The following is a 26,577-nucleotide window of genomic DNA, read 5'->3' as shown; positions in this document are numbered from 1 at the left end:
GGCAAGCAAGAACTAGTGTAGTATACTTGACTTTAGGACTTCCCCTTGACTTCAGGACTTCCTCACTTACCTCTTGCACTTCAGTTCGACTGAAATAAAAGTAGCTCAGTATATAAACATGAGTGTGTTTAGAGCCTCATGGTTTAAATATGCATTTAAAAAGTTCTATTTCAGACTAATATTTGTCACTAGAAACTAAGCCCGCTGCACCCTGAATACAGCGGGTGCTACTGGGCCTCGTGATTGCGGCGGGGCGCCTCTCCGGCTTCCTGACCGCTGGCCGCATATCTGAGGCCGGGCGTGGGCCGGGACGCGAGCTGCCACCGCCGCCTCCAGCCCCCCCGGTCCCATGCCTACCTCTGAGAAAAGCATCGGTCTTCAGCGGCCGCTGGCCCCGCCATTGCGGCGGGCACCACTGGTCCTGCAGGGTCCGGAAGTGGCCTCTCCTGGCGGCGTGGGCCAGGCGACCTGGGCTGTTGGGGGGCAGCAGTGTCGTTGCCGTCGCCACTGCTGCCACATCTGGCACTGCTGGCTGCCGCCATGGCCATTCCCACAGCTGTCTCCGGCGGGCGACCTGTTCTCATCGCGGGCGGCATGGCCGCCACTCGCACGTGTTCCAGGGCTGGCTGCTGCCACCGGGCACTGCTGGACGTCAGGGGTGGCAGTGCGGCGTTGTGTTAGCGCCTGTGGGGCCAGGCACCGCCACCATCAGGTCATGTGGGGTGCACAGCCAGGCGGCGACCTGGCCTGTGCGCCGCAAGGGAGGGAATGGCAGCAGTGGGCCGCATGCAGGCGACGGCAGAGGGGGGGCGGATTGGGAGGCATGAAGCGCCTCCCTATTGGTCAGTTCGCTGGCAAGGGACCAATCCCTTGCTGGCAGACTGACAACCGGAGGGCCCAATCGGCAGGCGCTTCACACCTGCTGATTGGGCCCTCCAGTTGTCAGTCCGGGGGAAGGGGCCAATCGGCATCCTTCCTCATCCCGGACAGGGCCCTCCCTCGAGGCCCTTACTGCTTTATTTAATCCGCGGTTAAAGATGTCTTTTAAACAAATATATTACATTCAAAACCCTCGGCTGGAAAAATCTTTACTATGTTTTGATTATTGTTTTTTTTTTCTTTGTGGATAGATGCCTGTCAGGAAAATAGGAAATAAGTGACAACCAGCTGGGAAAGCTCAGTTGTTTCTTGTAGCCAAAATTGTAGACTATAACACAACTTGAGAAGTATTGAAAGGTTGTATCAACAGGGGCTTCACATCAAAATCACAAGATGTCATAGTCCCATTGTATACGGCACTGGTCAGACCACACCTGGAGTACTGTGTGCAGTTCTGGAGGCCTCAATTCAAGAAGGACGTAGATAAAATTGAAAGGGTGCAGAGAGCAACGAGGATGATCTGGGGCCAAGGGACCAAGCCCTATGAAGACAGGTTGAGGGACTTGGGAATGTTCAGCCTGGAGAAAAGGAGGTTGAGAGGGGACATGATAGCCCTCTTTAAGTATTTGAAAGGTTGTCACTTGGAGGAGGGCAGGATGCTGTTCCCATTGGCTGAAGAGGAAAGGACATGCAGTAATGGGTTTAAACTACAAGTACAACGATATAGGCTAGATATCAGGGAAAAAAATTCACAGTCAGAGTAGTTTAGCAGTGGAATAGGCTGCCTAAGGAGGTGGTGAGCTCCCCCTCACTGGCAGTCTTCAAGCAAAGGTTGGATACACACTTTTCTTGGATGCTTTAGGATGCTTTGGGCTGATCCTGCGTTGAGCAGGGGGTTGGACTAGATGGCCTGCATGACCCCTTCCAACTCTATGATTCTATGATTCATTAAGAATTGTATTGAAATGCTATCTGCTACTGCAGTGCTTGCTCAAGCAGAATTTCACTGCATTGAGCAGGGGGTTGGACTAGATGGCCTGTATGGCCCCTTCCAACTCTATGATTCTATGAGGAAGAACAGCAAATAGCATATGGAAAACTGGAAGACTGGGGAGGGAGAGCTTGTAATTGACACTCAGCCAAGTTAGATGTGGTTGATGATGCAGAGAAATAGTTTGATGCTTGACTTTTATCTTGTTGGGAAGCATTGCTGTATGCTCTCTGCTTCCCTGAATAATGGGCAGATCTCAATTTTGAGGTCAATTACCTTGAGGTGAAAGTTTACTAGAAACTTGTGCCCTTGAGTTGCTTTCTATGGAAATAAGGTATAGGTGGAAGAAAAGAGACACCCCTGAGCATTAGCGGATCACAGTAGGTTTCTCAGATCAAGAGCATTTCACTTTCAGCCAAAGTATGGACTTCTGCTTCCCCCAAGTCTCTGCTGCTCTCTCTCTCATGTGCACATTAACACACTTCCCCTTTCCCTCAGCTTAGAGGGGGTCATCTTCTCTCATTCAAGAAAAGAACTGCCTCCTTAACCACCAGTGCCTATTGAAGAAACAGCTACTGCCATTAAGGAACATTAGCAGTCTTCTGTCATAGGCCCTGGCTCCTGTGATAGACTGATTCATAGTACTTGAAGAGCCATCTCACAATAATACTTCTTTCCCAGAAAGAGATGGGTCATATCTAGGCCAGTTAAATCTCCTGGAAAAGAGATTGAATTAATAGGCAAACAAGAAACTTGAAGCATTTTAGATGGTTAATCAGTAGGTAGGTACATACTGCCAAGTCATTTTCTCATCTTTTTCACTTTTGAGTAATTATTATTTCCTTGATAGTTTTGATCCAGACCTTCGCCAGTTAACACCACAGAGACCTATTTTAAAATAAAAAGCCTGCTTGCTGTTTTTCTGTCCACTTTTAGTAATTCTTGCAGAAACTTTCAAATAGTTTTATGCTTAAAACATGATACAGCAAAATCATTGATGCAGCTATACCTTTATGTAATTTACAGAGGGGCACCCTTATTAGTGTGTTATAGGAACATAAACATAAGTTTGTTGGCATCTTAAATTCTAAGGAAATTTCTGCATGTGCAAAATGAAGCTGGAGAGCCTCCGAATGTTGGAGACATATTCAGGCCCCTCCATGTGACGTTGCTTATATCCAGAGACCACCCGGCAGCCGGCTTGCGATTTCACCATTTTTAACTCGTGATGTGGTAAATCCAGGAAAGTGGATTTACCACCATAAAATACGCAAGCCACCGGTAAGCAACCAGGGCAAAGAGGGGGAAAGGCACCACCAGTGCCACTTCCGTGCCACCCCATGCAGCCTCCATGCCGCAACTGTGCCATTGCCACCATCCACTTAGTAAAAACCACTGCAGTGACTTAATGGAGGTTGAACTGATGGGGGGGGGGGGATCTGCCTCCCTTGCCATGCCCTCCACTGGCTTGGCTGTGATTGTTTTTGTTTTTTTTTTGAGGGGGCTTAACCTTATATGAATGAGCCTCTTGTGGCGCAGAGTGGTAAGGCAGCCGTCTGACAGCTTTGCCCATAAGGCTGGGAGTTCAATCCCAGCAGCCGGCTCAAGGTTGACTCAGCCTTCCATCCTTCCGAGGTCGGTAAAATGAGTACCCAGCTTGCTGGGGGGTAAATGGTAATGACTGGGGAAGGCACTGGCAAACCACCCCGTATTGAGTCTGCCAAGAAAACGCTAGAGGGCGTCACCCCAAGGGTCAGACATGACTCGGTGCTTGCACAGGGGATACCTTTACCTTTACCTTTAACCTTATATGGGAATGCATTTGTATAGCAACGAATACGCATTGCCAGGTGTAAATTTCAATTATAAAAAATGCTAGAACAACAAACCTCCAACTGGTTCCCTCCATTGATTGACAGGCTAAGGAGTGGTGAGTGAAAGAGTGCATTGATATCTCTTTTGCTTTTTGCACAGCATGTGAGGAGGGGAAAAAGCTAGACACCACAGCAGGAAGGCTTTAAAGTGTGGTGGGGAGAAATAGCATTATTTGATATCCTGCTATTGTGGGTAGGAGGCATCACGCAGAAATGGCCTAACATTTCATTCCAGTATCAGCTTTCATGGATTGTAGCTCACTTTGTCAGGTACATGTAGTGGTTCTCCTGGGGCAGACATTATATAAAGAGTTATGAAGAAAACAACTACAAACAATAGGGCCACTGGGAAATTACATTTAGGAACCTCTGGATGAGCTGCACTAATTAAAATTTAAATTTGGTCAAGAAAAGTACAGAGACTATTCCCAATAGCAATAATTTTAAATGTCTTCCTAAGTCATCCCAAAATCTCCATCTATTCTTACTACAGGGAAGCTTTCGAGACACGCAGATCCCAAATGCCTCTCCATATAGTTGCTTTGATAAATGTTGTTACTCTTTTGTCCTGGGGGGCTGATTAGAACATGTCTGAGGTGATCCCTGCTGTTTTTTCAAATATAGCGACTTATATCTGCTCCTGGATATTGCGGTGGAAAGGTAGGGTCACTGCAGATCAATCATGGATATTGCAGAGGGAAAATTTAAAGCGCCCAAAATCAAAATGGAAATCTAATACAGTGCAGAGGGGAGTGGTTTATCCAGGCTGGAAGAGGATAAAAAGCAAAGTGCAGATTCAACCTAGTATTGTACACGCTTCACTTGAACAAAGGCTTGGGGCTTTGGGTCAAATGTTGATAACCCTTCTGTTACCATTCTGTAGATCAGAACCCATGAAAGATTTTCACATCAGTGGAAGCATTAAAATTGCTCCTTTCTAACAGCTTATGCTGATTGTATCCTTTCTATCTTTTCTATGTGCCAAAAATGCAACACAGGTTATTTACCTCTGATGCAGTTTCAAACAAGTAAAATCATGTGACCCAAATGTTGTACATATCATTGGTCCATATGCATATTGTTTCATATGCATGTGCAGTTCTGGAGGCCTCACTTCAACAAGTAGATAAAATTGAAAGGGTACAGAAGAGAGCGACGAGGATGATCTGGGGCCAAGGGACGAAGCCCTGTGAAGATAGGTTGAGGGACTTGGGAATGTTCAGCCTGGAAAAAAGGAGGTTGAGAGGGAACATGATAGCCCTCTTTAAGTATTTGAAAGGTTGTCATTTGGAGGAGGGCAGGATGCTGTTCCCATTGGCTGCAGAGGAAAGGACACGCAGTAATGGGTTTAAACTACAAGTACAACGATATAGGCTAGATATCAGGGGAAAAAATTTCACAGTCAGAGTCATTCAGCAGTGGAATAGGCTACCTAAGGAGGTGGTAAGCACCTCACTGGCAGTCTTCAAACAAAGGTTGGATACACACTTTTCTTGGATGCTTTAGGATGCTTTGGGCTGATCCTGCGTTGAGCAGGGGGTTGGACTAGATGGCCTGCATGACCCCTTCCAACTCTATGATTCTATGATTCATTAAGAATTGTATTGAAATGCTATCTGCTACTGCAGTGCTTGCTCAAGCAGAATTTCACTAGTACATTTTCCTTGTTGCTCAAACATGGCTACATCATACCCTTTCATTGCTAAACAGTTAAATTGTACTGCTAAATGATCAGCCGCTTTAGGGCTGCTTTATTCCTGGCTATGAGGAGCCACTTATCTTTAACCGCTCCTGCGGTTATAAAATCTTTAACCGCTCCTGCGGTTATAAAATCTTTAACCGCTCCTGCGGTTATAAAATAAAGCCCTAAGGGCTATTGGGGAGGAGTTAGGGCGGGCTCTGTCCATGATAAAAACTCAGAGGGGCCCCTCCAAGTGCCACTCAAGGGCCAAGCTGCCAGTGGGGAGGTGCGCAAAGCGCCTTCCCATTGACCCCTCACCAGGACAGACCAAAATTCCATTCACCCAGCCCAGTCTGGCTGCCAGTCTGCTCCTGACCACCGCAGGGAGAGGAGGTCAGTAGGGCTGCCAAGGGGGATGAGAACAGAGGCTGCCCCAGCCCCTTTTGCCCCAAGGCTGTCCTAACTGTCATGTGCTGGATTAACAGAGGCATCACATCAAAATCACAAGACGTCATAGTCCCACTGTATCCCACATTGTTCAGACCCCACCTGGAATGCTCTGTGCAATTCTGGAGGCTTCACTTAAAAAAGGATGTGAACATAATTGAGAGAATACAGAGGAGAGTAATAAGGATAATCCTGGGGCCTGAAGACCAAGCCGTATGAGGAAAGGCTGAGGGACTTGGGAATGTTCTGCCTGGAGAAGAGGAGGTTGAGAAGGGACATGAGTATTTGAAAGGTTGTCACTTGAAGGAGGACAGGAAGTGGTTCCTGCAGTAATGACTTTAAACTATGTTTAAAACGGTATTGGCTAGATAGAGCCAGCTTGATGTAGTGATTAAGAACGGCAGTTTCTAATCTGGAGAGCTGGGTTTGATTCCCTTTTCCCCCCAGTTGGTGACCTTGAGTTTGTCACAGCACTGATAGAGCTGTTCTGACTGAGCAGTAATATCAGGGCTCTCTCAGCCTCACCTACCTCACAGGGTGTTTGTTGTGGGGAGAGGAAAGGGAAGGCAATTGTAAGCTGCTTTGAGATTCTTTTGGGTAGAGAAAACTGGCATACAAAAAACAACTCTTCTTCTTCTGCTAGATATGGGGGGGGGGGGGGAGGGGAGGGGAATCTCACAGAGTAGTTCAGCAGTGGAATCTGCTGCCTAAGGAGGTGGTGATCTCCCCCTCACTGGCAGTCTTTAAGCAGTGGCTGGACAGATGTTTATGCATCCTTTAGGCTGATCCTGCATTGTGCAGGGGTTGGACTAGATGGTCTATATGGCCCCTTCCAACTATGATTATATAACAAATTGTCTTTATTTGTAACTGTATCTTTCCTTCTTTTTGCAATATTTGAAGCTGGGTACTTCTTACATGAAGACTTCCTATAGCTCAAGGCTAGTTGTAAGAAAAGGGAGATGCGAAGCTACTGCTAGAGAACCAATGAAGATTATTCTATTCTGTTTAATGGCAGTACCAATTTTCAGAATGCTCAGGAGATTATTGCATTGTCCTTCCTTCCAATGATGTTCTCAGAATGGTGATAAAATAACATTACTTGTTAACTCAGCTAGCCATAAGCAGACCTGAGAGTACTCAGCTGAACCTCAAAGATAGATGTTTGTTTAATTTGAACTTTCAAAGACCTCCATCTTCTTTCCACTGTATATTGTACTTAGAACTCTTACTTCATGGCATGAGAAGGGTCACTCTGGAAGCTAGAGGTGAGAAGAAATATGTTATCCTTATCCATTGTTCCTTTATTATTATTATTATTATTATTATTATTATTATTATTATTATTATTATTATTATTATTATTATTATTAAATTTATTTCCCGCCACTCCCTATATATTTGTGAAACAGCCTGGGGGGTGGAACATGTCCGCTGAGTTGGAATAGGGCCAATCAGGGTGCAGCCAGCAATGCTGGCTTCACCCTGATTGGCCCAATGCTGGCTTCACCCTGATTGGCCCTGCCCCTACAGCACATGCCCTCCCTCCCTGGATGCTAGCCATGTTCCTCTCAGATGTGACAGATAGAGAGAAACACATAGAGCCCTGCTAGACCGAACACGAGCCCTCATTCCCTCCTATCGCTCCTGCTGTAAGGGAGGCAGAGAGAGACACAGAAAGCGCTGCCCCAAGCTGGTGACCAGCCCTGCTTCCATCCTAAAAAAGAACCCTAATTACTACTAGCTATGGCTCCTGCTGCCACGGAGAGAGAGACACAGAGATAGCCGTCCCTGCTGCGACGGAGGGAGAGAGAGACAGAGAGCTGCCACAAAGTGCACACCAGCCCTGCTTCCTTCCTAAGACCAAGCCTTAATTACCTGCTATGCCTCCTGCTGCAAGGCACACCGAGAGACACGCAGCAAGAAAAAGACACACAGAGAGAGATCTGCACATCCCAGGATCACCTGGGTCCTAGCGCCCATTGCGTTCCTGGTTGCAATGGGCTTTCTTGCTAGTATAAAATAATGCTGAGAATAACTGACACTACATGGTATTTGGGACTTGGTCTGTGAAAAGACAGCATAGAATGCTGAATTTCTACAGGAAACATACTTTTGCTTTTGGAGCTATAGGTAATAGAAATTAAATTTTACGTGAAACTTTTGGTTTTTACAGTATGGTGATGAAAAATTATATACTAGTCCATCGTAGAATCAAAGAATCATAGAGTTGGAAGGGGCCATACAGGCCATCTAGTCCAACCCCCTGTTCAATGCAGGATCAGCCCAAAGCATCCTAAAGCATCCAAGAAAAGTGTGTATCCAACCTTTGCTTGAAGACTGCCAGTGAGGGGGAGATCACCACTTCCTTAGGCAGCCTATTCCACTGCTGAACTACTCTGACTGTGAAAAATTTTCTCTGATATCTAGCCTATATCGTTGTACTTGAAGTTTAAACCCATTACTGCGTGTCCTCTCCTCTGCAGCCAGCAGAAACAGCATCCTGCCCTCCTCCAAGTGACAACCTTTCAAATACTTAACGAGGGCTATCATGTCCCCTCTCAACCTCCTTTTCTCCAGGCTGAACATTCCCAAGTCCCTCAACCTATCTTCATATTATACTCCATTCCATGAAGCTGCTGTCATAGCAGTCTAATCCTGAACGATCCCTGGTATGCACCCTCCAGTAGAGGCTAGGAGACACACAACACCATGTTTTTTTTACTTGTTTACATTAGTTGGCCCATGAGCCCTGCAGTCGCATAGCAGCTGAAAGGAACTATGTCTGGGAAAAAGGGAAAGCCCAAATGGGCATGGAACAACACTGCAGCTGTTTCTCTAGGGCACCCCCTGGGGAGGAGTCAGGGAGACATAGTTGCTTTCTGTTCATCTGTCTGGTCTGCAGTGGCTTTATGGAATTGACACACAATGGAAAAGGAATGGCAGTTGATAGCTGAATCTGCTGCACTCCTCAATAGGCTTGTCCCATTTCCCCCCTCTCAAGATTTCTTCTCAGACCCCCACCAGCAGAACATGGCTGGAGGAAGGCTGTTGCAAGCAAAGGGATTCAGATATTCAAGCAGGAGAGGACTGTGTCCAATGCCACAGAGCCTACCCTGCCAAGAAGCTATTTTCTTAAAGGAAACTGATCTCTGTAGGCTGGAGATGAGCTGTAATTCCAGGGGTTCCCTAGATCCCACCTGGAGGCTGGTATCCCTAGCCAAGAGTTACTACACCTGGATCCAGTGCATGTACTGTGCGCAGCCTGCCCAAGGATTCCTTTCTTCTCAGGTTTCTCCTTGCCCTGGCAGCCATATCCAATCCTGGGAAAATATATTGTCAGGTCTTGCTAGGATTGCCAGCCTTTTGGTGGTGTCTGGAGGTCTCCCAAAGTTACAGATAATCTCCAAATCACACAGATCATTTCTGCTGAGGAGAATTGCTGCTTTGCATGGTGAACTTTATGACAACTTCCTTGTTTTCCTTAGGTAAGGTACTGCACATAGAGAAATTAAACAAACTTCTTATTTAGGAAACATTTAATTAGTGATGCCATGCACACTGTAAACATGTACTTCCAGGGGTGTGACAGGTAGGTGTAGTTTGTTGGCATCACTTCTGGGTTATTTCAAGCTTGAAGAATATTTCAGGGGTTACTCCATGGTCAAAAGGTTAAGAAAAGCTGCTCCAGATGGAGAAAACTGCTTGATGGTGAGGCTATTCCAGCTGCTCTGGAGAATATTGGCTAATTAATGTCGACAGGTAAAAAATTATATATCGTTTGACTCTAGCTAACTTGTCGAATTAAGATGTGTGCTTAAATTCTAGTGAATACATTCACTTCTAAAATGCATCCAAGGGGAAAAGCTATTAAAGAAGGTTGTGAATTGGTCCTCCTTTACCCAGCCTCTATACACCTCCCACAGAAACTGCCTAATTGAAGTTTAACCTTGTACATTTCCTTGATGACTCTGTCATTTCCATATTGACAAGGCTCTTTGTATTGGAATTTCTCTGTTACGACTTTCAAAGAAAAACAGATGTAGGCAGGTAGACTAATTGTGACTCCTATAAGAATGACTGGACTGCAGTGTGTCTAGTATTCATTCTAGGTGATGCTGTGACACCTTGTAAGTGTAAGTTTTAAATTATACTCTGGATTTGATTCCAGTTCTAGAGACCCTCAAGGACTGGTAATTCTTGCCTACAGACAGATAACTAATTCTAGAGAATTACTATGTTGCTACGTCAAGTACTTAAGGAATAAGAAGAAGAAGAAGAAGAAGAAGAAGAAGAAGAAGAAGAAGAAGAAGAAGAGTTGGTTCTTATATGCCGCTTTTCCCTACCCGAAGGAGGCTCAAAGCGGCTTACAGTCGCCTTCCCATTCCTCCCCCCACAACAGACACCCTGTGGGGTGGGTGAGGCTGAGAGAGCACTGATATCACTGCCCGGTCAGAACAGTTTTATCAGTGCCGTGGCGAGCCCAAGGTCACCCAGCTGGTTGCATGTGGGGGAGCGCAGAATCGAACCTGGCATGCCAGATTACAAGTCCGCACTCCTAACCACTACACCAAACTAAGCATTGTTCTCATATGAAAGTTTAAAGCTATTTGAGTATACTTTGAGCCCTCATATGTTTGGAAGTTTTTTTGCTGTCCTGGGCTCCTTGGATGAATCTGTAGTGAGCTAGATTATCATAAAGAAGTTGAACATTTTGATCAGTTTTCATTCATCAGTATTTGTGATATATTCTGCAGTTATCCCAAATGAAAGGAGATGAATCCTAGGAATAAGGGGAAAATATTTTCATTTCCTGTTAACCTACCTATGACGAAATACAGTAAATAATGACCTTTTCACTTCTTGGACCTAGAGGTGAAAGTCAAAGCAAGGAAGTGATTGGGAATAATTCCCAAAGACCACATTCTGAAAAATGGGATCATCATCCTAACTTCCCTTGTTCCAGTACTGTCTGGTGTAGTAGAGAATAGGCGGTTGGATGTGGAGTGTTTCAGTGCAACTGCATGTTCTATTAACACTATCTTTTCTTTCATTAGGTGCATAAACATCAACACTGGGATTACTTAGTTGAAAAGCTGGAACAGATTAGAAGTAATGTGTCGGTAAGGCTTCAGTATTCTTTTTCTTTGCCTCCTTGAAGTACCCTTTTACAGTACTTCTTTTCACCACCCTTTGGTCTATACATTCTTGCCATAGCAAGGAAAATATTGCACCCTTATTTATGTTTGCGGCGTTATCCACAGCAGGCAATAAACTGGCAAAATATGCCAAATGCTGGAATGGTGGCTGTGGTTTTCATGTGTCTAAACTATGCATTATTGGAGCATCCAATTATCTGCTTTGTAAAACACAGAAATGTTCCTTATTTGAAGTTTTCTGTGTATATAAGTTGTTAGGAAGCCTTTTTCAAGTTGTAGGGATCTTCTTTGCCATCACAGTTCCTAGGGTTACATCAAAACTCGCTTATTAAATACAATATTGGTAGGAAATAGGTAGGTTGCCCCTTGCATCTGGCAGCACCCACCAATCACGTAGACATTTGGGATACCTTGTTTAGCCCAATGTTCAGGTGCTCAGTAAGCTTTGTAATGGATATTGTGATGGAATTATATTGACCTAATCAGGCTGAACAAATAATTTTAAATTTAGTTTTTCACTAGGTTAAACTATATAGGAAGTCTGACTATCTGCATTCTAATTTCATGTTGGTATTCTGGTACTGTTGTTGGTTTTCTGGTCTGTGTGGCTGTGGTCTGGTAATTCAAGTACCTGATGTTTCGCCACTAACTGGCATTGCAAGATGGGACTCTTTCCATGCCAAAGTGTGGAGTGTGTGGACAGTTGTTGGGCATTTTATTTACTTCTCAGTGTGCTGTGTCAATAAAATACCTATCAGTATTCACACACATCACACTTTGGCATGGACGTATTCCCATCTAGCCACACCCTCTGAATGAAGATGCCAGACACAGTTACTGGTGAAACATCAGGGACTAAAATTACTAGACTACGGCCACACAGCCCAGAAAATCCACAACAGCCAGTGGACTCCGGCATTGAAAGCCTTTGACAGTTCATTTTGATACTGTTTTCAAGCTCTCAAAAGTTTTGTATACTGTGCTGCCACTGGAGAGAAGTTTCCAGAATAAGTTTGGTAGTCAAGTTGCAGCTGACTTGTGGTGGCCTTGTAGGGCAGGGCTGTCATGCATATGACCCATGGGACAAAATTGGGGACTTTTCTGATCCATAAACAATTGGTCATTACCTTTTTTGCCAAATGATAGAGGCTGTGCATTATGTCTCCGTATGCTTTCCCAGTTCTAATTCATAATGGGTGGAGGAAGTGGGAGGGTGAGCATCAGGGAAGTATTGTAAGATTGTTATTGTTTAAAGTACATTTGTATTTTGAGTAAATAATAATATCATTAATTGGGTTATAAAATGTCTATCTCCAGTACCTGGCTTTACATTTTACGGCACACACGGCCCAGCCCTGTGCAGTGACATTTATGTCAGATCCGACTCTCATAATAAATGAGTTTGACACCACTGGTTTGCCTCCATTTAGCAGCCCTGAACTTCCTTGGTGGTCTCCCATCCAAGTACTAATGAGGGCCAACCCTTCTTAGCTGAGAATCATAGAATTGGAAAGGGCTGTACAGGCCATCTAGTCCAGCCTTCTGCTCAGTGCAGGATCAGCCTAAAGTATCCATGATAAGTATCTGTTCAGCCATTACTTAAAGACCCCAATGAGGGAGAGATCACCACCTCCTTAGGCAGCCAATTCCGCTGCTGAACTATTCTGAAATTTCCCCCCCCCCCAATTATCTGGTACTGTTCTGAGATGTGATGAGATTAGCCTAGCCTGGGCCACCCAGGCCAGGGTAGAGAGTGATATATTAGCCTCCTTACTATGCAAAGCAAGGCAAATGGCCACTTACACTTCTTCATCCTGTGCTTTTACTAGTTGGATTGCAAAACAATCCAAAGGCTAATGCATTAAGGCACTTTCTTGTTTTATGCCATTATATTCCTTCAGACATTCTTCAAAACCTTAAGCAGGTGTTGCAGAGTTTTTGAATACTTGCAGCACCACTTAAAATGAAACTGTGGGAGGGATGGCTAATGGAAGTGGGTATGTGATGGGAAATACAATCAATACAGTGGATAAATTGGCAGTGAACCTTGAGTGCTTTGACAGTGAGCTTTAAAGGGAGTTACCCTGGGTGTAGTTAATAGTTAATTAAAAGCAAAATAAGCAGCTTCCTTCAGCTGGAACTGTAGCTTTTGAGACATAATCGTATTCTTCACTTGCTATCACTTACCATTAGGAGATGCAAGAGCCATGAAATTATATGAAAGAGATTGTGTTTAATAGCATTGTGTTGACTCTTACTACCTTGTGTCCTCTGTTTAACTTCGACTTAACTTAATCTTGGTGAGGCTGAAATGAATTAACAGCAGCAGAAGTGGGAGGTACTTATGCCACCAGATAATGGAGGATTGTTATCTCAGCTTTGGAAATTGTACTTTTAGTAAATTTAAAGTATTTTTTCCTATTTATTTTAACATCTATCTGCTTCTGTTACCAGGTTCTCAACAGAATCAGAGAGAAATTTAAAACAAAAAGAAAGTACTTTAAATTTTTACTGAACTTTAGAATGCAGTCGTTTGCTTCTGCTTTTTCTGAAATGGAGACCACCCCTTGAACTTATACTTAGCAATGACAAACAGATATGATGAACTAATCTGTGGTGGGTAGGAAAGATTCATTGTGGAGTGAAGGAAGTACTCCATCTTTCTGTTTTGCCATCACCTTCATTATTTTAAGAATGTATACTTTTGCCAAAGGATACTTATGGAAGCTTATGCAAATGATAAAATGCATACTAGTGGGGCTCCCCAAGGTTTCCTTTTTCCATTGTCCAATCCTAGCATAATTACTTTCTCCATTGAGTTGGATTGCATGATATCGCCTAAGGAAGTGAGCCAGAATTTTGTGATTTAGTCTATCAATGATATATTAGACTTAAAGTGCTGTAGTACTTCCTTGTTTCTGATTTTTCCTGTCCATGGAACCAGCAGAAGCTTTGTTCAAATGAATCGATTCTTCTCTTGTCTAATTTTTCCATTGTTCAACTTTTACAGCCATGAGTGGCTATTGGAAATATGATAGATCTAACTGGGAGTCAGGTTTATGTCCTTGCTTTTCCATGTTTGCTTCAAACTCATCATTGTTGAGTGACCCAGAGCAATTTGACATTTTATTTCCATACTGCAATCGCCACTCACATCAATTTGTGATCCAAGAAAAGTGAATTCTTGAACACATTTGATCTCTTTACTATCAATTATTATTGTGACATGTCTGTTTTTTTTGCAGTGCTCATTATTTTTGTCTTTTTAGTATTTATGAAAAGGTTAAATTTCTTACTTAGATCATTGACCTTTGTAATCAGCTGTTCTAGGCCTTCCTTAGTTTCTGACAGGATGGTAGTGTAATCAACATATTGAAGATTATTTATATTCCTTCCTCCAAACTTAATTCCAGTGTTTGGTCACTTTTAAGATAGTACTGAAGATTTGAGCTTCAGGTGACTCTATTGTAGTTTGACATCTTTTATTAATTTGTCAAAATTCAGCATAGATAGCCTAGCAGGGATGCCTGAGACATAATAAATATTTTTGCATGCTAATTTACAATATAGTGCCGAGTATAAGACCAATTTATTGCTTTGATCAAGTATGCAAAGTTTCTCTGTTAAGCTGTTCACAAAAAATAGGATTCTTTGGCATTGTACCAAAACAGTGACATTCCCCTTAGTACATACAAATGCACTAACTGCTGCTAACTAAAAAGGACTGTACAAGGTGTGTAGGTGGAACAACGGCAGGCGGCACTGCAATATCCATTTGTTTGCCCATCAATAAGAGCAAATGACAAGGCTAAATTAATGCTTGGGAGATTGGCAGAGTTCTTCTAGTTATTAATAACAAGTATCTGCAGCTATTTCTTAAAAGGTAGCAGAAAGACTTTTGTCTAGAAATTCACCTCCTATCATTTAAGTTCATATATGTCTTTTTGAAGAAACAAAAGATTTCTGAATCATCTAGCTACTAATTCCACATCTAAAAGACAGCTTGGGTGGTGTAGTTAATGCAGTTTCAGTTGGCTTCAAGTAAAGCCATTTCACTGTCAGGTCTATAATAGATTTCCATCAGTGGGACTACATGCTTGGCTTGTAATAAAGGTACTACCGAGGGTGGAAATATTTTAGAGCAGTCATGCATATATGGAGAGGTTATTTTGCTTTGTTGACTTCCTTTGGGCAGGAGTACCTGTCAGTTATTTCTGCTTAAAACCTGCTCCCTTATTTTAATTACTCCTTTAGATCTCCAGATTCTAGGTTGGAAAAGTGAACAAAGGTAAAAATACTGGTGGGGGTAAAAGAGATCTGCCTGTTTCTCAACACCACTGTTTCTCAAACTTTTTGAAATTCTGCTCTAAAATTTGACTCCTTGTTCTTTCTGCTGAGATGTATCATCTACGTAGTGGAAGGTTTTAATAGTGATCCTGCCCTAATAAATATGAAGATTTGTGGATTAGTAAAAACAATACTAAACATTAATTTAGTAGGCCTGTTTTTGCTTTGGCAATGGAGCCAATATACCCAGGATGAAGATTTTTATAGGTTTTCTGATAGTCAGAATTTTAAGATGGGGAGAGGAAAAAGGGAGTTCAAAAGTTGCCTCTTATGCAGGTATCTGTTAAGTAAGCATGAGATTGGATATTCCTGTGGATTCTAATGAATGAGTGGTGCCACACTGTCCAACCCATGAGCAAGCAAAATCTTTTAAACAATCTGAAAAAAGTGCAAAGTTGTCTGTTGCTGCTAGGTTGTACCTTTTCCTCATGCATGTGTTAATATTTTATTTTATATGGTTTTGTTTGTGAGGTGTTGCAGGATCACTGCCAAGAAGAGATTTAGAAGTCACAGAACTAAAATTGTCTTAGTTTGACTATTATTTGGTGGGGGGGGGGGGCAACCTGTCTTACCTTCTTTGAAATACTTGGCAAACTGAGGAACAAAAATACATGCCTTCTAAGCAAGTAGGCTCTCAGGGATAGGGAAGAAGAGAGAGGATGGAGTAGAGGGACCAGTCTGGCTGTCTAAGGGTTGCCCAAAATTGCTTCTCCAGTTGGTTTTTGTGAAGGGGTCCTTCTCTAAGTCAAATGAATAATTGCCTAATGTTGCTTCGATCCTGTCAGTTAAAAGGATCAGGTTGGGGGTGATATGAAAGATCTCAGCCTTAGATCCTGGAGAATGGCTGCTGTTCTGAGTAGCAAATAGTGGCTTGAATGGACCAAGGGTCTGATTGGGGTTTGATGAACCAAGAGTCTGATAAGGCAGCTTCATTTGTCTCTGTGTTTATGTGATGTGTTTTCCTACATGGCATTCTTTTTTATTCTTTTTTTTTTTAATGAGCTACCGTTTTTTTAAAGATGATTTATGGAAAGGAAGAAGTTCCTTATGAATCAAGATCTCAGTATTTATCTTGGATAACTAAAAGGTTAAGTTACTATGAAATATCAGAAAAAACTGTACTTAATTTTTTTCCTAACTACACTAACTGCTGTATGTAAATATGGCTTATCTGTAGTGCTTTTTCCTAATTAGGTAAACTTAAATGAGAGAATCTCAGTAAAGAATAATTTTAATTAAAATGATAATTCTTCTGATTCTCTAGTTTAACCGCCAAATGCAACAATATGAACTGTTTTTAGAAATAAACTGTTTTTAGAAACTCTGAAATTCAGTTGTAATGGGTTCATGATGACTGATTCTTTCTAGAGTCATACTGTTGCATTCATAATTGGATGCAACTTTCAGATAAGAACTTCCATGTGGAATCACAGAGGCTATCCTGAAAATGAAGACATGAGTGACTGTTTCTGTGTCATGGAACAACTTGTCCTTTTGAAAGTTCAGATGTCCTTCTCACTGCTCTTGAAGTCTATACCAGCAAGTACATTGGTACTGGTACTAGTAATTTTCCATTAATTGCTTCTTTTATATGACAAGAAAAGGAAATTTTAAAGTTTGTCTGCCAGTGTAAATTCATGGTATGGAACTTGACTTGCTCTTGGTTTCTGTTTATTACTCTGGTTTCTTAAAACCTTTATTTTCTCCCTAGGTTGCCAGTGAAGTAGAGACACCAAAATTGCCTGCCCCACGGCTTGTGCCTGCATCTTTGGTAAGTATGTCTTGCTTTACTGCTCTCTCTAAAATTGTATCCCCTCTTTTTTCTTTCTTTATTTGTGAATGAGGCATGGCCAGGTATTGGCCTGCCATTACGCTAACCCCATTGGATGTAAACATGACTAGTTTGGAAGAGGTGGGCTGCCATCGTCAGTGGGAAGGCTGGCTGGAGAGGAGGAAGAATCCAGAAGGAAAGGGCTTCAGGCCACCCCAGTCCAGGAGCACTTACTGGGACACATTTTTCTCCTCTAGAAGGATCACCTGTGTAGTACCACAGATGGAGACTCAGGAGTCATCTGAGCAAGATTGTGTTGGCTTCTGCTCTCTGGGTAACCTGTAAGAAATAAATTCTGATTTAAAGAGAGAGCCTCTGAGGAGCAAACTAGATCAGTTAAAGGTGTCCAGAGAGAAAAAAAAGTAGAGAGGTGCCTTCTGAGGTTCAAAGGAAGTTAGAAGTGACACCATTCTTTCTGTAACTGAGTTCATATCTTGATAAGAGTACTATTTGTAATTTAACATTCCACTTGTGTACTACAAGAAGAAGTCAAGATCCCAAGAATGTATCTGCTTTTTCTCTGCCTTTTGGAATCCTGGTATGGTTAGGAATGGGATCTTTCATGTGTATAGTCTGTTGAAGCAACAAAAGACTATATAGCTGTGCTCATGAGCTTGCTTCTCACCAATTCTTGGGTGTCTCAGCAATGGTAACCTCTGTTTCTCCTACAGGCATCTTGACAGCTATGGTAGAGCTTCAGTGGCAGATTGCTGGAGTGCTGCCTTCATCTCTCAGGCTATAGATCAGAAGATAATCATAATTTGGCTTGTTCTATGAATAGACTCAAATTGTATTGGTTAAAATTGTCCTGGCTAGAGCTGATGCTTCCCTAATGCAAACAATTAGGAGACTCATTATTTGAGAGGATCTTTGTGAACTATCACTCTCATTCATCTCTCTGTCCCTCTCAGATACACTAATAATAGGCAAATCGCTCTCTAAAAGGCTTTGCCATTTTACTCAGATAAATTGGGACCGGGTATCTAATTTAGTGTAGCTAAGAAACCAGGAGATTGCCATTGTCAAGCATTCAGTCTGCCTCCAATCCTCCTCCATTTTGTAAAGTCTTAGAAAGCATACATTTTGGATAATCGTATACCCTTAGGGACTAACCTAGAGTTAGGGTATATAGTTGGCCTGGATATTGGGCAGGTGAGGCAGCCAGGCGCAGAAGAAGCAACTGCTGCTGTGTCTGAAGTTTAAAATAGCTCTGTTTGCACTTATCCACAAACACCTTTTTCTTTTTCTTTCTTCCTTGGACCAGAGATAGTAGGCAGATGAGGCTGGGTGGGTGTCCAGAACTTCTTCTGCCAATGGGTGCCCCTCTGAGAGTGCTGGCACTACCACTAAGGTTCCTTAGGTCCCCATGGCCTTCTATCTGTTTGGAAGAGGAAGCCAAATAGTTTTGTCTTCTCCCTAACAATGACCTGAAAGGGAATTGCTTCTGAATAAACTTGCCATGAAAAAAGGATGTCACAAGGAGTCTCTCAGGGACCTCTGCTCCTTATTCAAGAGGTCAGGAATTGATGGTTACTAAAGGGGAGTGACTAAGTTTAGCAAATGAATAATTTCTTTTTTCCTCCTTCAAAACAGAGGGGGAGAGCTTCAGTGCATATTAGATTATCTTAACACTGCCTGCGGCGCCGCGGGCGCCACGGACTAAATAAAGCGGTAAGGGGTTCTGGGGCGGGATGTGTCCAGGATGAGGAAGGGTCCGGATTGGACCCTTCCTCTGGACAGACAATCGGAGGGACCAATCGGCAGGCGCAAAGTGCCTGCCGATTGGTCCCTCCGATTGCCAGCCCTGAGCAACTGCGAGCTGCGCGCAGCGCGGCTCGCAGTTGCTCCTTTGCTGGCGGCCTGACGCGCGGCTGGCGGGTGCTCCCTCCCCGCGAAGCACCTCTTGGCGCATCAGGCCGCCGCCTACCGCTGCCGCCAACACTCCAGTCCCCCCCAAGCAGCAAGCAGCCTCCACAGTAGGAACCTGGAGGACCGCCGCCTCAACCTCCTCCATCGGGACTGCGAGATGCTTCAGGGTCACCAGAAGAGCCTTGCTGCTGCGTCACATATACAGTGGCCCGGCTCTTGCACCCAGACTGAAGCCAGTGAGTCGGCCTCAAGGCCGGTGCGGCTGGGAGAGCTTCCAGGCTGCCCGAAGTTCCCAGCACTCTCAGTGCTCGCCAAAGCTTTCCACAAGCACCTGCTGCGCTCCGGCGGTGCCTGGACTACAAGCCCCTAGGTTGGCTGCGCGCCCTGCTGCCGCCAACACTCCGCCCCCCCCCCAACCAGCAAGCAGCCGCCGCAATAGGAACCTGGAGGACCGCCAACTCAAGCTCCTCCATCGGGACTGCGAGTGCTCGCCACAGCTTTCCACAAGCGCCTGCTGTGCTCCGGCGGTGGCTGGACTACCAGCCCCAGCATGCATTGCGTCCCCGTGCAATGCATGCCAGGAACAGGGAGGGGTGGGGGGACGAGCAGGGGGGAGGAACCACCCAGCCATGTTGTCTGCAGCCCGGGAGCCCAGGCCTCGGTTGGCTGCGCGCCCCGTCTACCTTTTCCAGCTATCGCGAAGCCGCCTCCTGATGGGTTTTCCGCCGTAGTCCCTGCCGCGACTCCTCCTCCTCCTCTGTGCATGCCTCCTGCTCTATCGGCAGCAGCCCAACAGGTGAGCCCAGGCACACGGCTGTGAGGGGGACGGGGGGAGAGGCTCCTAGGGCCCGCTGTATTTAGCATACAGCGGGCTTAACTTCTAGTTATGTATAACCTTCCAAAAGGAGACAAAAAATCAAAGGAAAGCAAACTTCTATCCCAAGGGTTTCATAGCTCCAGACCAAAGACATTTGAATAAATAATGATAGATCCAATAAAGTAGGGAAAGCTGCATGTGCTCTGGGATGCAACATCACGATCTCTTGCAAGAGAAGTTTACTGTATGGATAATATCCCCAGTGTATCCTTCCTACTGCCCAGGCTGATTTCCCATTCTAATTTTAAAAATTTTAATTGAATTATTTCCACATTTGACTGCCATCTCTGCATCTTAAATGAAAACAAGAAGAAAAGTAGGAGTGGAACATGATTAAACTGCAAATGTTATCTGCTTGACAGGTGTTTAGTTTCTGCTTTCTGATTTGTGATTCTGTGTTTTAGAATATTTGATGAGAAGCTGATTGCATTTCTGATCCCATAACTCTACTACTCTGCAAATGAGTGTCTGATAAATTATCTCTTTTGGCTTAGAGAGGGTAGGCCTTCTCTCTACTTGCCAAATAGCACTTTTACTTCCTGCTTAGGGGGGTGTTCCTGGCTAACAGGAGTTGCTTTTTGGAGAGGTGTATTTAGGTGGAAGGCAGCAGATCATATTTCCTCTCTTGTTCACTGACTTTTTCATACTGGCAACAATGCACTGGGCTGCCACAGAGTGTTTGTGACCGTGCAGTTTGCTCTGCCTGTTTCCACTAGAGCTGGGGTTGTGCCTCCAGACAAGGCAGCCAGGGCAGAATGGTTCCAGTGTGTAGAAGGGTGGTGGAGCCCATTTTTTTCCTGTTTAGGGACACAGTAACAATTCCGTGTTCCTAAACAACAACAAAAAATGCTCTAGGTGGCTCAGCAGCACTATGCAGTGCTGTGGACCTGCCTGGGGAATTTTGTGACCCTTCCGGGACACTGTACTCAGCCCAGGGCAGGGGGAAGACCCAGGACTGAATGGCTCGACTCTTCCCTGCCAGGTGAGCCTGGCCTAACATAGGCCCTGTGACACAGGATGGAACACAGGAAGAAGCCATGTTCCTTTGCTATGGGGCAACTGAGAGCCTCAGTCGGGCTGGCCCCAGGTTGGCACCGACATCACCTGGAAGTGGGGATTAGCCTCACAACCAGGCAAGCACCAGCACCGGCCTAATCCCCCATGCAGTCTGAAAAAACTTTTCTAAAGGCTTTTTTTTTTTTTGCTTCAGTTTAGCTTGAACTCTAATATATCAGCAAAACGTTTTAAATTCATTACATGATATTGCCAGATAACTTTATGAGGTGCTAAAGGAATTGTTTTTGTTACTGCTACCTAAAGCCACAAGTTGATTACTGTAAGAAATGTTGTATATTTGAAGCTTGCTCCGGACCATTGTTGAATTGGATAATTCATCATCCTGAGATTAATTACATTTAATTATATTGTCAGCATGAATAGGGAGTTCCCTGTGCTGTGTACTAATTTGTATCTATTTCATCCATTCTGAACCATCCCATTGCAGCTTGTGTTGTGTCTCTCATGCTTCTTGCTTTCATGGGCAGAGTCTGCACTTTCTTTGTTTATTCCATTGTCAATCCTGTTGAATTCAGATCGCTTTGAACTCGAGTCTTCCTCCCCCCCCCCATTGAAACAGGAAAGTCTTCTGCACATGGTTAGGGAGGCTCAGAAGAGGGGAGGGGGAGGCAAATGCAGACTCTTTCTTTGTTTTCTTGAAGGGGGGGAGAGGATCCAAGAAGTCAGAGGAGGGAGGAAAAAATCCTTTCTTTTCTTGAAGGGGGGGGGTGTAAGAGGATCGAAGAAGGCAGAAAAAAATCCAAGACCAACAGAAGTTGAGAGAAATTAGGGGCTTCTCCTTTAAGGCAGGCTTATCACATGACCACCTGTGGCCAATCAAGGTTTCCCTACCACGGAGGAGAGTCCAGATTCAAAACAAGGAGATTTTCTGAATATATTCATGATTAAAAGCACTCTAAGATATTGCACAATAAAGGTAGGGTCACTCTGGATCAATCCTTGCTGCAGAAGGAAAATTTAAATCGCCCCAAATCCAAACGGAAATCGCATTCTGTGTAGAGGGCAGGGACTGAATCGACCTGGGGTTGGAATAAAAGCTCTGTGCAGTGTACACCATGGTTTCCTATCACTGTATTAGATCATCTCTGTGGAGTATGCATTCAGGACACATGCTGTGACAATTGTGTCACTAATCCCTGTTGTGCTTATGTGGACAGATAACAGAATTTAAACATGCTTTGGTTGCTTTGCCACACTTCTGCCTCTCATGCAAATCTGAACAAACCATTTGGAGCCCATCATATATATATACCATTGGTTTGAGGTGAACAGTACACAGAAATAAACACGAAACAGCATTTTTATAAACATAGTGTTCATTCTGTCAGTTTCTGTTAAGCTCCAACCTGGGCTGATTCTGCACTTACTCCCCCCCGCCCCCCGCTGTCAATTCTGCTGAATTCAGATTGATTTGAACCTGAGTCTTTGGGCTTTGTCCTGACTTGTAACAGAAACCCTTCTGCACTTGAGCACAAAGCTGCTTGACTCTTTCATTTCCTAAAGGAGCGAGCAGACTGGTGGGCACATGGAGGGAGCCAACCTGAGCCAGCAGCAGCCTCTCACAGAATAAGGCAAATCTCTGCTGAGAGAAGTCTGGGATTCTGGAGCACAGTCACCTTAAACCTTTTAAAAAATAAATCTTTGGAGGAGAATCTTGCAACCAGGAAATATTAGAACTGGCACCCAGCCAATCAGAGACAGAATGCTTCTCTACTTCAGCGGGGAGGATGTTATTCCAGCAAAACACAGATCTGCACTTTAATACTGGGAGCCCTCAAAGTGGCTGGATCAATTATACTGCGTTTTCTCCGCTCCTGGATATTGTGGGGGAAAGGTTGGGTCACTGCAGCTCAATCAGATTGGCTGCAAATTTACATCGCCCAAAATCAAAATGGAAATTGTATTCAGTGTATACGACAGGGATTTAATCGACCTGGGATTGGAATAAAAGCTCCATGCAGATTCAGCCCTGATTGAATAATCTGAAATCAGATACCCTCAACCCCTGTTTTTAAATACATATGACAGAATTATTCCCATGAGGTAGATCAGGGACCCCAACGTGGTACTTGTGGATCTGCTGACACCTTTTCTGGCATCTGCCAAGTGTTTTTAAGAAGTGGGTGGGGCCAGGTAGGGTTTCTGCTCAGCAAGGCTTCTGATTGACTCTTGGAGATTTGATGGTCCCACCAGATTTTTTTAGATGTTGCTTTGGCAGCAGCTGTTAGCACAACACAAGGATGTCTATTGTGTGATTTTGTGACTGACTCCACCGCCTGCAGCAGTCCTTTTGTGCCCAGAGTGCCATGTCAGAATTCCAAATGTGACCACAGGCCAAAAAAGATTGGGGACTCCTAAGGTAGATTGTCAGATGCAACTAGATTGCTTATTAGTCTCTGACAGGAAGCTGATAACACATGAAGTAACCTTACTCTTAAGAACAGATCAGTTAATGGATAGAATCAGTGCCCTATCTATTTCAGCATCCTGTTTCATACAGTGGCCAGTCAGTTCCTCCGGAAGTTCAAAAGCAAGCCAGAGAGGTCGAGGACTTTTCCTGGTGTTGCCTCTTAAACTGAGAGGCTTGCCATGAATCTGGAGGTTCCTTTTAGCCACAAATCTATCTTCAATGAATTTACCTAGTCACCTTTTTGAAGCCATCTCTACTATCACTACAACCTCTGGCAGCTATTCCACGTTTTAATCTGTGATTGAATAAAGAAGCACTTCCTTTTGTCCATTTTAAATCTACTGCCCATTGGCCTCAAGTTGCAGTATTTTGGAAGTGGGAGAAAATTTTTTTGATGTGGAACACATCTTCTGGCGCACCCCCTTGGACGGAAATGGATACATCTGTAGTCCTGCCCCAGGGAGTATGCCAGAAGATGTGGGAGGCTGCCAGAAGAGGAGGCTGAGGCACTGGCTGCAAAACCAGCAGAGGTGGAGGAGGGGCCCCTGAAGCCACCGGAGGTCACCCCACAACCCACGAGACCGCTGCAGTGAGAAGTGCTGCCCCTGAAGCTGGCTGGGGCCACCACAAGACTGCTGCAAGGCAAGATGCTGCCCCTGATATTGGCTGGGATATCTCACAACCCATGCGACTGCTGCAGGGTGGGGTGCCACCCCTGAAGCTGGCTGGGGCTGCCCTGCAACCTGTACAACCGCTGCAGGTTGAGGCATTGCACCTGATGCTGCTTGGGCCCCCCTACACCCTGTGCAGCCATCTGGGCACTGCCTACGAATCCAGGGCACTCCTGCCATGACAGGTAAGGAAGGAGGGAGAGGGATAGGTGGGAAGGAGTGTCTATGTATCTCTGTCTGTCTGAGAGGAAGGGGGGAGGGACCAGAGAGCAGGTCGAGGAAGCTAGAGAGTATCAGGAAGTGGGAAATTGGAGATGGGAGGGAAGCGCCTGCATGTGTGTGTGTGTGTGTGTGTGTGTGAGAGAGAGAGGGAGGGAGGGAGAAAGGAAGGGAGCCCTGGAGCAGGTATGTGTTCCATATACCTGTGAGAGGCAGCTTGCCACAACTTTTATCTCTGTCTCCTCTCTCTGACCCATCCACAATTTTATAAGCCTCAATCAAATCCTGCTTCAGTCATCTTTTTTGTAAACTGAAAAGTCCCAATGTCTTTATCTTCTCTTGACATGAAAGGTGCTAGAGCCCCTTAATAATCTCACTTACTTTCCTCTGTACTTTTTTCCATCTCTGCAGAGTCCTTGTTGAGATAACAGAGAGAGAACTGTACACAGTGTTCCAATGGACTTTGCACTATAGATCTATACAGGAGTATTATAATATTAGCTGTTTTATATTCATTCCCACTCCCAATAATCTTTCTTTCTCAGTATCAGCAATTTAAGATTCCATTGGCGTATACTTGGGATTTTTGTTTCAGTGTATAAAATTTTAACAGTTACTTTCATTGAATTTCATTTGCCACATAGTTTGTGGTTATCTGGGAACCATTTCCCCATTTTTTCAGATTGGTTTGGGCCAGCACACATGGCTGTCATACTCCTTGTCCTTACAGCACCCTCTCTCCTCAGCCTCCTTGCCATCCAACTGCTGACTGGGCTTTTTCTTGCATGGGGGATGGGGGCCTCTGTGGTGGCATTGCCCCTTCTGGGGACCAGCTGATCTACTGTCCTTCTGTGGTTGGGTGAATTGGCATGCCTTTTTCATCTGGCCATCTCTGTGTCTTTTTCAAGGGAAGGGAGAAAGTTGTGGCAGCCTGGAAAGATCTGAGGTGCCAGACAATCCTGAACACTTCTAGACCAGTTTTTAAAAATCCTGTCTAATCCTCTGGGTATAGAGACTGGCATTAGCAAGCAGGTAAAAATACTGGTTGTCTAATCAATGTTTTCACATTTCATGTCCTTAAGAATCATAGGGTGCATGGCAACCATACACAGAGACCTATTGGTTTTTAATTTTTCCAGGTAGGCCAAGAATATGACCTCTTGTCAACTCAATTTTATCCAGTTCTTCCAACATTCTTCCTTAGAATGGTGCTTCCTTGCAGTTATGTGTCCCACAATTTACACAGTGGAAATGTGGTGTCTCTTACTTGAGTTATAGATTAAATCTGGCATTGGTAATACAATGTATGTTTATATATGGAGTACCTGCATTGGTAAATCATAATTATTAATATAATAATGACTGCAATCCACATGAGTCTCAATGGTACAAACCAAAGCAAATGTACTGTAGATCTGTTTTGGGGTTGATTGTCTGAATGTAACAGGGTATCAAATGAAAGTCAAATCACACAAATTAATAATTTTTGCAGGAGACCATGTCTGATTACTTTTATATTAGAGTTAACTAATAATTTTCCTATGGCTCTCTTAGCAAACTTAGAAAACTGCTAAGACATATCTATTTTTGATTAGCAGACAGTGTTCTTCAATTATGTTTGCAACAAATAGACTACTTTTTAAATGGCTGATAAATGCTAAAGAAGTTTAACTTGGTGGAGTGGACTTCTGAACTGATGAGATCCTCATTGAGACTGAAGTATAATATCAGTACAAGAACTGGCCACTGTAGATTTCATACTAGTTGAGTGTACCAGTGCAAAGTTACTCCTTATTCTGTGCTTTGTGGTGGACATATTATTGAAAATAAAGCACACAAGTGAACAATAAGATGCATGGCTAAAGACTGAGAGATTTCTTTATTGTTTTTGCCATCAACTCACAGGAGACTTACAGTGATCCCATGGGGTTTTCAAGGCAGAAGATGTTTTGAAGTGGCTTGCCATTGCTAACATCTGCCTAGCAAGCTTAGATTTACTTGGTTTCCAATCTGAGTACTAATCGTGGCTGATCCTCCTTAGATTCCAAGATCTGACGAGATAACTATTCAAGTCAGCTGAGAGATTTCTACTGGAGTCTTTATGCTTCATGAAAAACTTTAAGTACAAACAGCGAATATTAATTAACTTTCCAGATTCCTAGTGACCTAGTCCTAGTCTTTAACGTGTGATTTGTCCAGTAACTATCACCATCCTTTGTTTCTTTTTTGGGTGGAACAGTTAACA

General features: G+C 44.0%; 1 protein-coding gene across 2 annotated transcripts in view; it reads left to right on the top strand.

The window, feature by feature from the left end:
* GLP1R (glucagon like peptide 1 receptor) overlaps positions 1-26,577 on the top strand; it is a 187,189-nt gene that overhangs the window by 40,672 nt on the left and 119,940 nt on the right. For both annotated transcript variants that reach the window (XM_077342038.1, XM_077342030.1), the window contains exons 2-3: positions 10,930-10,995; positions 17,090-17,149. In XM_077342038.1, the coding sequence (XP_077198153.1) occupies positions 10,930-10,995; positions 17,090-17,149 (126 nt within the window). The remainder of the gene's footprint in view (positions 1-10,929; positions 10,996-17,089; positions 17,150-26,577) is intronic.

Source organism: Paroedura picta, chromosome 1, assembly GCF_049243985.1.
Source record: "Paroedura picta isolate Pp20150507F chromosome 1, Ppicta_v3.0, whole genome shotgun sequence".
NCBI classification, from domain to species: domain Eukaryota; kingdom Metazoa; phylum Chordata; class Lepidosauria; order Squamata; family Gekkonidae; genus Paroedura; species Paroedura picta.
Note: the sequence above shows the minus strand (reverse complement) of the source record. Positions and strands in the feature narration are given on the sequence as shown.